Source organism: Petromyzon marinus, chromosome 15 (genome assembly GCF_048934315.1).
Source record: "Petromyzon marinus isolate PM22_M1 ecotype Great Lakes invasive population chromosome 15, UKy_Petmar_22M1.pri1.0, whole genome shotgun sequence".
NCBI classification, from domain to species: Eukaryota; Metazoa; Chordata; class Hyperoartia; order Petromyzontiformes; family Petromyzontidae; genus Petromyzon; species Petromyzon marinus.
This window is the reverse complement of record NC_133681.1, coordinates 12,446,067-12,459,644: the sequence shown is the minus strand read 5'-3', so window position 1 is coordinate 12,459,644 and position 13,578 is coordinate 12,446,067. Positions and strand designations below refer to the sequence as shown.

General features: G+C 46.4%; 1 protein-coding gene across 1 annotated transcript in view; it reads right to left on the bottom strand.

Annotated features, from left to right (window-relative positions):
* Nucleotides 1–1,657: 1,657 nt before the first annotated feature.
* Nucleotides 1,658–13,578, bottom strand: part of LOC116942670 (visinin-like protein 1) — a 49,038-nt gene continuing 37,117 nt past the window's right edge. The window contains exons 3-4 of the mRNA XM_032954864.2: nt 9,921–10,136; nt 1,658–5,168 (exon numbers count right to left, since the gene is read on the bottom strand). Of these exons, the coding sequence (XP_032810755.1) occupies nt 4,971–5,168; nt 9,921–10,136 (414 nt within the window). The 3' untranslated portion in view covers nt 1,658–4,970. The remainder of the gene's footprint in view (nt 5,169–9,920; nt 10,137–13,578) is intronic.

Below are 13,578 nucleotides of genomic sequence, written 5' to 3'. Positions count from 1 at the left end.
AGTGTAATTTTCTCCGAGTCCCTTGCAGTACATTAATCCTTTCGGCCAGTTTCATAATCATGCGTTTAAAGGCAGTTTTATGTTGCGTGATTAATGTGGACAAAGGGCGCCCTGGTTGGAGATGGCTGGCGCTCGTGAAATGTAGATGCAAAAGCTCCCAATATCCGCTGGCTGGCTGTGTTTTTTATCTCCCGAGAGCCGGGGGAACGGTATTTTGATATGAGATCACTTAACTTCCCACTGCATCTTGCACAGGAGACACAACCGGTTGCCCTCCTGCCGCACGGAACAGAATGTGAACTCGCCGTGCGTGGCTTTGACGGGGGAAATGAGCCACGCACCGCACAGCCAAGTAAACAAAACCTGCTGTGACCTCAAACAGGTTTAGGCGATGCTCGCCAAATTGAAAGACAGTTTAGGGGTACATGCGAGCACAGCATCCTGGCCTGACACGCTTGTCTATGAGAACGCCAAATGAGGTCTCTCTATCATCCCTCTCTATGTAGCCGCTTTCTAAGCCTCCCTCGTGGCACCTCTACGAGTCTTCACTCTGATTCTCATCAATAATATTTCTCCCCGAGCCATTTCATCTCAAGCCTCAATCATCTCAGCGCGTAAAACGTAACCCGGCATGAAAACGTCTACGGCGAAACTCCGCAACGACAAAGCACACGCGCTTGGAATCCGCTCCAGTGCGGAAAGCCCATGGCACATGCTCTATTAAAAAAAAAAGAAGAAAAGATATAATTTCCGAGCAACTCTGTTGCTGCTGCCTATTTTACTGTGGTACGTAAACAGCATCGCGGGCCGTTGCGGCGGAGGAAGAGGGGCAGCCCACTCTAAATGTAAAGTGGAATGTGCCAGCTGTTGCTGGCACCCTGACGGATGTGTTCCATTACGCGTGCAGGAGAGGATCCGTGCTTCGGAAACTCCCTCGGCTGCAGGTGCTTTCCGTGCATCGGCCGAGATGTCGCCAAAGCGGACGCTCAAGGCGCATTAGTGGCTTCTCGCAAGAGAAACCCCCCCCCACCACCCACCCACCCACCCCTCAGCCCTCCCCTCCGCCCTCCCCCATCAAGAATTCATGATTCAGGCTCCCGCCTGAGAAAAGCCACGCGCGCATCCCGTGGAATTAAAAATACAATACTGCTTTAAAACAGAATAGCCTCGCCATGTGTGTTGGCGGTTACGAGCAAAGTTACGTCGATGACGGCGGCGATGGCCCAAACAATGACCAATCTAGCACTTCCATAAGAGGTTTTTTTTTGGGTTAGATCGCGTAAATATATAAATGTGTCGTTAAAGCCCGCCACCACCCGACACAGCCAACTAGTAAGGGTTGTCACGTAAACAGAACGTGGCCAATTCGCCACTAGTACAGCACACCGGTGTGTTGGAGAGCCAAGCCAGAACATTTACAAACGGAGTACGACGTTTCGCCAGTAATTACAACTAGCTTGATCAGGCGATAGCCAGATTTTTGAAGTCTTACCGTTTCGTTCCTTATATAGAGGCGTAGATGTGTTGTGTGCTGTACTAGTGACGAATTGGCCACGTTCTGTTTACGTGACAACCCTTACTAGTTGGCTGTGTCGGGTGGTGGCGGGTTTTTAACGACACATTTATATATGTTTACGCGATCTAACCCAAAAACCTCTTATGGATGATATTGGTCGCGAAAGCCTACGTGTTAAATCGACTACTCGATGATAAGCAATACAAATGGATGCGGACTGGACGCCCTCGACAAGGGAGCTCGGTGCACTACAGGACTGAAGGTCTCAATCACAGGACGTAGTCAGCTCTTCTGAGACGCTGGATTAGAATAACAGGCTCCCATCAAGATTAAAGCAGTTTCTAAGAGCAAAGCGAGTCTGACAGCTTCAGTGCGGCCACCGACGACTTCGCAAATAAAGCCAATTTCGGTGTAAAAAAAAACCAATTGGAACAAAACATCTCCTGGAAGGTAAATACAGGTGTATTCATAACTGGAAAGCTCGGCACACCTGCCACCGACGATAAACGCCGCAGAAGACCAACGTGGAACATGAGGACAAGAAACGCGTAAAAGACCCAGGGCAAACCGCAGTGCTGGAAGCCACGCCCGTTCTGCTTCAAGACTTAGGGCTGTCCGGACCTGGGCGGACAGCCAGCGGAACACACGCGTAGCCTCCGGGAGCCTGAAGGAAGGGCCTCTCTCTGCCGACACACGGAACGCTGCGCGCATGTGTGTGTGCCCATGCTTCCTACGCGTGCCCACGCCAGCAAGCCGTGCGTGCGCGCGCGCGGTGTGAAACCCACTCCTGTCGGCTCCACAACAATTGGCGACATCATCCCCAGCGTCTTCAAGGAGTTGCCGTTCTTTTGTGGTTTCTTAATCGGGTGTTGTGTCCGTTGCTCTGCTACTTTAAATTATCTGCTCGTGTTAGCTCTCCGCCACTGATTGAATCCCAGTCGTGCTATCGGGGTCATGGCTAGAGGCGACGACCTGTCTTTTCTGAACCCCCTCAATCAGCGGAGGCTCGCGCGGCGCCGATCATCCCAGAGCTAGGGCTAAGCCGAGTTCAGCGATGGTAATTTTTGGAGAGCGGGTTAAAGTAATTAATTAATTACACTTGGGAGAGAGCCCATTTAAGTATTATCATCTTGAGCCGTAAATTATCCAAGTCATCACAATCTGTCACAGTGTTGCAATGCAACTTTCCATCTGGAGCATGTGCGTGAGCTGATCTGGTCAGTACGTGTTCACAGTGGTCGCCCTCTCGGGCACCTTCCTAGCTTTGGCTGCCACTCCATCATCAGTCTCAACCCATAATAGAGGTTTTTTTGGGTTAGATCGCTTAAATATAAATGTGTTGTTAAACCCGCCATCACCCGACGCAGCCAATTAGTAAGGTTTGTCACGTAAACAAAACATGGCAATTTGTTTGCTAGTACAGCACACCGGGTGTGTTGGAGAGGAAACTCACAGCATTTACAATCTGAGTACGACCTCTAAACCCATCGGACCATCAATCCTTCCCACAATGCATCCCGCCCAAGACCACTTTCTTTTCTTAGCAGTCAATATGATTCCTCCAGTTAAGTTGAACCCAGGATTTCAGCATTGCTGGCTCATTGCTCCGACATGGCCATTATGAGCCGCATGAACCACACAGCCGATGGCGCTTTTCAATTTTTTTTCTAACGAGCGCTCCGTGATATTTTTTTTATTGCCGTTTAATGCTCTTTACTTCCTCAATGTCGAAGGAATCACACAGCAATTATGCTGGAAAACAATGAAAGGAAATGAAAAAAATCCCAAATCAGAGTCACAAACATTTGCAGCCGTACATTAGCAAGGCGGCTAATGATGCGAGACCCTTCTCAATCCGGGTAGTCTGGTGATACGGTCTTTACACTCTTACACTGGGCTAATTTTCAGGGCTCCTAATTGTTCAGGATTACCGACTAAAAAGCCGCGGATAATAAATACAATGACGAATAAACAAAACGGATTGAACAAAATCATTTGCATTCGGTACCAGGCCGCCCACCACCGACAGCGCTGGGAGTCGGGGGGGTGGGGGGGGAGAGGTGACATTTCCGTGAGTGTGTGCAGGGGGCGACGCTAGCGTTTGCAGATAAATGACTTGAAAATCTTCCGCGAGACAGCGCCAGCAGCCTTTGACTGCGCCTGCCTGTGCGGCTGCCCGAACCGTGGAAGTGACTAAACATCCCGCGACTCTTTCACGGGGTTCACCTCGACAATCGGCCACGGAACGCCGCGCAACTTTACACTGCCGACTTTGCGAAAGGGGCCGAGGCACACGGTCGCCCGTACCGCGACTGCGAGTTGATGATTTGCCCTCAAAGGACAACAAAAAAAACTAACACGACGGTGTTTCAGAGGACTTGGGATTGAAATGCGATGAACTCGGGGTGGGGGGTGGGGGGGGAGGTGTAAAAGGGGTCACGGTGGGCGTTTCTAGGATGGTGGAAGGAGGACACGCTCGTTGCAGAGACACCGACGATGGTGTCTCTGCAACGAGTCTCACGTGGCTGGAACAAAACTAAATTAGAATTTAGTCTCCCTCTGTCGCTTGGTGGGTGCTTGAACATTGCACCAGAACCAAATTAAAACCCCCGTTTCTGTGTGGTCGATATTTAATTGATAGAACATTTCCTAAGTGCTCATCAATGAGAAACGTTTTCAAATGTTTAATTACAGAATACATTCTAAACTTCATTAATAATGTGATGGTTGTGCCATGTGCATAATGGAGCTTTTGTGGCTAATGGAAGCCAAATGTGTTTTTTTTTTATCGTAGTAAATTGTTAACTTGTGACAGTGTTAAATTATCAAAATGGTTTTTTTCAACATTTTAATTATACTTTTGCAATTTTTAAATTTTTTACGAGTGCCATAAAAGATGTTTATATCTTCTCATTGTCAGTTGTTACATTTTTACCAGACATTAAAACATATGTCTATCGTACTACTCATAAAAGTAGGCCAGTGTGTTCCTGTGTCATGGCAAATACGAAAATAAAATATAACGGACTTTTGCACAGTCTCCTAGACCATAGCTTACAGAATAAATTTAATATCAGATGGGGCTGTCACCTGGTTGTGAATGAAGGCTATTGATTGACAGATCGATCGAGGTAATGAATGACTTCTTAGCTTAGCACTAATGCGTCATGAAACAAGCATTTGAAATGACAATCGACAGGCAAACAGAAAACCCCATTACGATGCAGAAATCGCTGGAACCCTAATCCCAGACCTAAACCCTTCTTGTGCTAACACTTTACTCATGCCACGCTCACTCCCTCCCACACAGAATCCCTCTGCCACACCAACCCACCTCTCCTTTCAACACCACCCACCGCTGCGCACTGCCCCTCCCCCCCCCCGAACGTACAAATGTGGTCAAGCGGCGGCGACGGTGGCAAAGAAACCCCCCCCTCCCCTCCCCCCCCCCCGTCTATTTCTGGATGTCGCACTGGAGCAGGAGCACGATGGACGGGTCGCTGCGTGCCGCCTCCTTGAACTCCTCCAGGGAGATGAGGCAGTCGTTGTTCTTGTCCATCTTGCTGAAGATCTTGTCGACGCGCTGCTCGGGTGTGAGTCCATCCTCGTTCATCTTCATCATGATCACCGTGCCCACCATCTTATAGATGGCCTGCGGAACAACAACGCGTGGACGTTGCGACGGAGTTTACCTTTGTCTCGTTCTTAAATTGGTGGGTTGGACTCTTCAGAGTGTCCTGACCCCTTGCCCTCCCCCCATGCGTAATATGTACAGGTGAATGTAAATACGTTGTAGAAGGCCTACAAAGCGTACATTTGGGACTATTGTAGTCAAATATTTACTTACAATAAATCATAATTACAGACATTTTGATTCGCTATAATGCACCACGCTGGTCAGTGTGGATTGTTAAAGAGGGGCCCAAGCACTGGTTCATATATCACCACTGATGTTGCATGTATGTTGAACTTCTTTCGCACCGTACGTAGCCAACTGTGCTAATCGGAGGTGCAGCGGAAGGACAGCAAACTAAAAACAAAAAGTAGTTATAAAGAAATTAGTTTTGACATCTAGATTTAAAGTGTTAAAAGTGGCTGAGAATCAAACTTAGATCACCAGGTTCCTGGTGTAGTATAGTCACCACCCAAATATTTTAAATATGGCTCCAATAAATTATGACCTACAGAATCAATGGTATTGCTTACCAAATAGGGTCAACCTTATGGTAGATTCAGCCCAAGTATTATACATATGCAGTTATACAGTGAGGGAAAAAAGTATTTGATCCCCTGCTGATTTTGTACGTTTGCCCACTGACAAAGAAATGATCAGCTTATAATTTTAATGGTAGGTTTATTTGAACAGTGAGAGACAGAATAAAAACAAGAAAATCCAGAAAAACGCATGTCAAAAATGTTATATATTGATTTGCATTTTAATGAGGGAAATAAGTATTTGACCCCCTCTCAATCAGAAAGATTTCTGGCTCCCAAATGTCTTTTATACAGGTAACGAGCTGAGATTAGGAGGACACTCTTAAAGGGAGTACTCCTAATCTCAGCTTGTTACCTATATAAAAGACACCTGTCCACAGAAGCAATCAATCAATCAGATTCCAAACTCTCCACCATGGCCAAGACCAAAGAGCTCTCCAAGGATGTCAGGGACAAGATTGTAGACCTACACAAGGCTGGAATGGGCTACAAGACCATTGCCAAGCAGCTTGGTGAGACGGTGACAACAGTTGGTGTGATTATTCGCAAATGGAAGAGACACAAAAGAACTGTCAATCTCCCTCGGCCTGGTGCTCCATGCAGGATCTCACCTCATGGAGTTGCAATGATCATGAGAACGGTGAGGAATCAGCCCAGAACTACACGGGAGGATCTTGTCAATGATCTCAAGGCAGCTGGGACCATAGTCACCAAGAAAACAATTGGTAACACACTACGCCGTGAAGGACTGAAATCTTGCAGCGCCCGTAAGGTCCCCCTGCTCAAGAAAGCACATGTACATGCCCGTCTGAAGTTTGCCAATGAACATCTGAATGATTCAGAGGACAACTGGGTGAAAGTGTTGTGGTCAGATGAGACCAAAATGGAGCTCTTTGGCAACAACTCAACTCGCCGTGTTTGGAGGAGGAGGAATGCTGCCTATGACCCCAAGAACACCATCTCCACCGTCAAACATGGAGGTGGAAACATTATGCTTTGGGGTGTTTTTCTGCTAAGGGGACAGGACAACTTCACCGCATCAAAGGGACGATGGACGGGGCCATGTACCGTCAAATCTTGGGTGAGAACCTCCTTCCCTCAGCCAGGGCATTGAAAATAGGTCCTGGATGGGTATTCCAGCATGACAATGACCCATAACACACGGCCAAGGCAACAAAGGAGTGGCTCAAGAAGAAGCACATTCAGATCCTGGAGTGGCCTAGCCAGTCTCCAGACCTTAATTCCATAGAAAATATTTGGAGGGAGCTGAAGGTTCGAGTTGCCAAACGTCAGCCTCGAAACCTTAATGACTTGGAGAAGATCTGCAAAGAGGAGTGGGACAAAATCCCTCCTGAGATGTGTGCAAACCTGGTGGCCAACTACAAGAAACGTCTGACCTCTGTGATTGCCAACAAGGGTTTTGCCACCAAGTACTAAGTCATGTTTTGCAGAGGGGTCAAATACTTATTTCCCTCATTAAAATGCAAATCAATTTATAACATTTTTGACATGCGTTTTTCTGGATTTTTGTTGTTATTCTGTCTCTCACTGTTCAAATAAACCTCCCATTAAAATTGTAGACTGATCATTTCTTTGTCAGTGGGCAAACGTACAAAATCAGCAGGGGATCAAATACTTTTTTCTCTCACTGTAGTAATTACATTTTTGTTGCTTCAGATATCTTGCACGACAGATAGCAAGTGGGGTAGAACAGTAGTACAGGAGTTAATGAACCTGGTGACCTGAGTTTGATTCTTGGCCGTGGCGAACGCGGGTTGGCGAGTGATAGCCAAGCCAATCCTGGGCCACCCCCTTTATCAGGAAACCCTCACCGAGTCTCAAGACTGCATTGGGGTGTTTGACCAATTCCATAATTTTATCTTTAGCATATGTTAGGAAACTGGAGTACATGGAGAAAACGCAGGCACATTAAGGTATAATATTCGAAGCCCTACACAGATCGACTCAATAATCCAATGACGTACTGCTGTTTGCTGAATACCATTTAAACATGGATCTACAGCTGAATGCAAATGTCTCAAATAAAGAGTAACCATTCCTTGTAGGGAGATACTGATTGTCCTTTAATTAAATTGGCAAAGATTCTTGAGGTGAGATTCATTAATACTTGCTTGTGCCTTATCTCGTACCCTTGATGTATAACTGTGCCACAAAGCATCTGGAGATCTTGAGCTAACGCTATTTCAAACCGAATTGAATTGTATCGAAAGGTTAGACAATTTTGGAAACAGGTCACGTCCTTGCCCAGTGCACTCATGTGCTGTCTGTGTGTACACACATCACATATTTTATACACTCTGCGTTGCTGCATATCGACGAGCTCTCCTCTGGGTAGGGATTCGTCAAATCAGATACGCGTCAGAGCAATTCCAAGCGCTAATATGAGGAGCGCCGGTGCCTCCGTGAGAGACAGCGAGGCGTTGCGAGCCGGCGAATGAAGCCGTCAGCGGAAGTACAACTGCCGAGGTCCCGCGGAGCCAAGGCTCGTGGCAAATCAGCCATACTTCACCACGCGGTCAGTGCGAGTTGGTGAAGGGAGCACATTTTGTGTCGCTTCACGCCGAGTACGTGACTTGTATGGGTGCTCCTATCCGGTACAGCTACTCGGGTCTACGTGTCTCATGAAGAGAGTGCCCCAAGATGACGGAGCAGCGTCTGATTGCAGGGCGACTTGGAAGGATGCCACATTGGGGTAGGCGTAGCGATCAGGGTGTCTGTCACTCAGCCAGTTTGCTCAGAGGCAGTGGTGCGATTCCTGCTGCCTCTGCTCGGCAATTCATATACGAGGTAATTACCAAAGTTATTTGCGAATGACCACAGATGGAATATTTGAAAATACCTTGTTGACAAATATTTACAATGTGCGATGTTGCCATCACTACCAGTCAATAAATCACGAGTGTCTGATGTTCTCAGTACATTTGCCAGACTGCACACGCAAATACTGTCATTGAATGTTGGTTTTCACGTCATTGAGCAAACTCCCACTCTGAGCAAAATACAATGTTCAAGTTGATTGCCAATGCGATGAACGCTCTTTACGGGGCATATTGAAGCGTTGTCTACATGTTGGTAAGAAATCTATTGAAGTGACTCCAACATATTTAGGTGGTGTTATATTCCACGGGCTTTTCCAATCGTATCAATGCCATTGTAATGTTTCTTCGTTACGCACTAAAGCTTTGCTGAGTCTTACATTAATAATAAGGGCTTTCCCCCTTTTTTCTGGCAACAAAACTGAAACCTTTTTACGAGGATTCATGTCTGCATTAACCACAATACTTGCAGTCAAATGCAAACAAAAAATACACACTATGATAATATATGCATTGTCCTTGAAACTGATTGGTCCACACCAAGGGACGGCTTTCTTTTGAGCCTCGACCCAATTGGTTAATGCAGACATGAATCCATTTAAAAAGGTTTCAGTTTTGTTGCCAGAAAAAAGGGGGAAAACATGATTATTATATTTTGGTACTGGCAAAGGAGGTCTAATGATGTAGTCTTACATTATTTTCCAGAGGGTGCTACGGTGAGATTTAGTGGATAATTCCCCTTATAAGTTTGGTGAGGAAACCGGAGTTCCGGGGGAGGGGGTTCAATAATTTGAGAAGGTAACACTCAAACCTCCGCACAGATTTATGAATACATTTCTTTATTACCATGGTTTTGGCCAACCCCCTGCCCAAGCCTACAACGCCTGGTGTTCCCTTATTCTGCATCCAAGTATTAACCAGGCTCACCCCACCTTAGCTTCCGAGATCTGACAATATCTGGGGCATTCAGAGTGATGTAGCCTGAGCCAAGATGTGATGTACTGCCAACTGTGAGAGTTTGACATGGAAGAGTTTTGTCCCGTGTCCTGATACCAATACAATTTACAGTCCTCTATCAATCCACCGGCTTGATGAAGGCCTCCTCACACCGTGTTGGTCACTGGGATTATTTGACCATACTTCACCACGTTGATTAGTTTGAGTTGGTGAAGGCGGGGAGCATAGTTGTTGGGACATAACACAGTGCAACAGTGGATTTTTTCCCCCCCCCTACAGGCACTCAAAGTGAATTTGCAACATAACCGCGGATGAAATGAATCAGAGCGCGATGGCAAGTGGTGGGCGAGTGCGGGGCGGGTGGGGGTCGAGTGGGGCGGGGGCGAGAGCGGCACCTCGATGATCTCCAGCATCTCGACGCGTGAGATGTATCCGTCCCCGTCCAGGTCGTACATGTTGAAGGCCCAGTTGAGCTTCTGCTCGAAGTTGCCGCGGGACGTGACGCTCAGCGCGCAGATGAACTCCCGGAAGTCGATGGTGCCATCGCTGTTCTTGTCGAAGGTCCGGAAGGCGTGCTGGGCGAACTTGGACGCGTCGCCGTACGGGAAAAACTGATGGGGTTTTTTTTTTGTTTCATTCAGGGAGAAGAGAAAGAGATCGAGGAAGACACGAGGCAGACGGAGAGAGGGAGAGAGAGACAGAGAGGAGACAGACAGAGAGATAGAGAGATGAGAGAGAGAAAGAGATGAGAGAGAGAGAAAGAGCAACAGAGAGATGAGAGAGAGACAGAGAGGAGACAGACAGAGAGATAGAGAGATGAGAGAGAGAGAGAGGAGACAGACAGAGAGATAGAGAGATGAGAGAGAGAGACAGAGCAACAGAGAGATAGAGAGATGAGAGAGAGAGACAGAGAGGAGACAGACAGAGAGATAGAGATGAGAGAGAGAAAGAGCAACAGAGAGACAGAGAGATGAGAGAGAGAAAGAGAAAGAGCAACAGAGGAAAATGCAGAGACAGATACAAATATAGAATTGAGATAGGATGACGGGATTTATTTATTTTTATGACATCTTTAAAACGTTAATGGCAGTATATAGCAGCACAGAAAGTAGGCAACTGACCAACCGGTTTCATTTTGACGGCTCACTTATCGAGAGTTATAATCGCATCTGGTCGGATGACTCTTTTGCACGAGGGTCTTCCTCTCCAATCTTCTCCTCCTTACTAATTATGCCATGTAAACTGTTGAGTGATGCTGCTGCCTCCCAGCACTTACTATAACTTGGCAACAGAAGTTATTGAGTGTTCCTGTTTAATAATGGAACGACTGCTTCTGCATGCCATTGCATCCGGGAACAAGTGCCCTTGCTGCACGGCACAGATGCCAATAGCAGTAGAACCCACAGCTGAGTTCAGAGTGCAGGAGGCTACACACGCGCACACAGCTGGGAAAAAAAGCCCACACATACTCCAAATAAATGTCCACGCAGAGCCCTTTTCTCAATCCACTTACCGGATGAGTAACGGTTCGTTGGAGCAATTCGACCGTGATTCACCACGTTGGTCAGTGCGCGTTGGTAAAGGTGGGAAACAGAAGCTTAGGGAAACAGTACAGGGCAAACAACAATATTGCTGCACTGCCCCGTGCTGATTACATAGCCCTCCTGCAGCAGCCTATAGCAAATGGTTTATGCATTATGCCCAACCTGGCACTATCCGCGCTCGAGTCTTCTGAGCTTCTGAGATCTGATGAGGTCGGGAATTCTCGGCGATTTCAAATGCAAACGCAATCAACGGGAAAAAAAAACAACAGTAATGTGATGACGGAGTGATAGGTCTGATGACGTGGCCATGATGAGGCAATCGAGGCTGTGGATTATGCCTTAATGCCAAACTACTGTTTTTTCATTAAATGAAAAAAACCCCTTCTTCCCAGAAGCAGAATGTGACTCAAGAACTTGCGGATGCAATCGCGGTCTGCTTGCACACCGATGCCCCGAGGCCTAACTGAGAGTCGCATGTAAACCTGTCAAAATAGTAATAAAAACAAATGCTGCGTGGCACGGGTCTGTGCAAGAGATGAGGCTTAACGCCCACGCTCAAAAGATTTCTCTCCTTTTCAATTACCGGCGAGTCATTACCGCATTACATGGCGTATTGACAAGACCGCACCGCAAGACACATCTTCATTTCTTCGTCCTCTCTTGCAGAGGGCAGCCTAATTGAGCTGCTTACAACTCATTTCCAAGCAAAGGGCCACATTGTCTCTCTCACTTCTTGGCAAATATATCAACGATTGTCCATTTTATAATACCACTTAAAACACCGGGCATAACCTCTTCTTGCTAATAACCCACTTAATATTTGTAAATGCTCGTACTCCTTAGCACGAATATGAAACTCACTAAAACGGGCTTGTAATTTCTGCGCTATCTTGGCCCCAATTCGTTTCCATTTCTCGCATGTCCGACCATGTTAAACCTTGTTTAAACATATTTAGAAATTATATTGTCTCTGACAACACTGCAGACTTTTTCTTCTTTGGTTTTTTTCGGTAAAGTCACGTAGAATGAGAATAAAATAATAAATTAATAAAATAAAATAACACAATAAAATTCTCACGACGTTTCGGCCACAACACAAGTGGCCTTTCACAAGTGGCCTTGTGTTGTGGCCGAAACGTCGTGAGAATTTTATTGTGTTATTTTATTAATGTATTATTTTATTCTCATTCTACGTGACTTTACCGAAAGAACCAAAGAAGATGAATCCTTGCAGTCACGAAAGCTTTAAATCGAAATTTAACCGCAGACTTTCTTGATAGGACTTTGATAACGGCAACTTTCTCTGCTATGAAATCCTAATTTCGGTAAGGCTGACTGGCTTCTGGGCAAAAACACTAAACTAAACAAAAACAGAACCTCGTGCCTGTATGACTTCAAATTCCCAAATAGATCAACTACAAGTTATTCCTCAAATAATATACACCAAGATTAAAATAAAGTAATTTTTTACATCGCATGGCACTGGGAAAATCTACAATGTAATGACCAAAGACAAAGACACAGATCCCCCGTATAGCCATAACAGACTGTTTGGGCAAGTGCTGTGAGCGAGCACCTATGAAGGCCAGAGGGGGTGGGTGGCCAGCACCACGCCTGGCCGCCTTTGTCTCCCCAGTGACGATGTTTACACACCACATTAGTTACTCATTTGAGGCTGAGACGACCTAGGGGAGGCGCAGGACCGGGTCAAATAATCGTCACTGGTGTTGGCTGTGAGTGGGAATCGAACTCGGGTCGCTGGGTTCATAGCGCAGCACGCTACCGCTCCCCACAATGCAATGGGCACCCTAAATGAGATGCACACGTTTTAATAGGCTGTTCTAACCACAAAGGCTACATACATTTAAATATGCATGTGGTGGAGAACTTTAAAATAAGGTATAATCTCATTTTTAATTATTTGCCATTGCCCTCAGATTCACATGTTTTCAACTGCTGTTTTAATATAACTTATTTTCCCAGATCGTTACAGTTGTGGCAATATACTTGTCTGGATTGGATTACATCATTCAAGTTTGTTCCTCCGTTATTCATGGGGTTTATCTCGCCTGGTATACAGGAGGTCGTGGGTTCGATCCCAACCCTGTCTCTCTCCCCATGGTCTCTTGGATTTTTCTCTGGGTCCTCCGGTTCCCCCCCCCCCACGCGTTTAAAAACAATGCGCGTTTAGAGGATTTGGCTGCTACAAATTTCCACGCGATATGCCACTTCGTTGAGCTATAATTTGTGGCCTAGTCGCTTCTGAAAAAGAGCCATATAGCTCATCGGGCCTGACTTGATAAAATAAAAAAAATGTTACCTAGGATTTGTTCCAGAGGATGTGGGTGGGTGGGGGGGGGGGCTGTACATTGGGCCACGCAAATAGAGTTTCAAGTCGGTATCCGCTCTAGCACCTCAGTGCCTGGAGCGTGCCGTTGCAGTGAGCTCAAGAGGTCTGTGCATAAATGGACGCCACGTCTGTTGTTTTTGGAAGTCTGCAGCCTTCTCA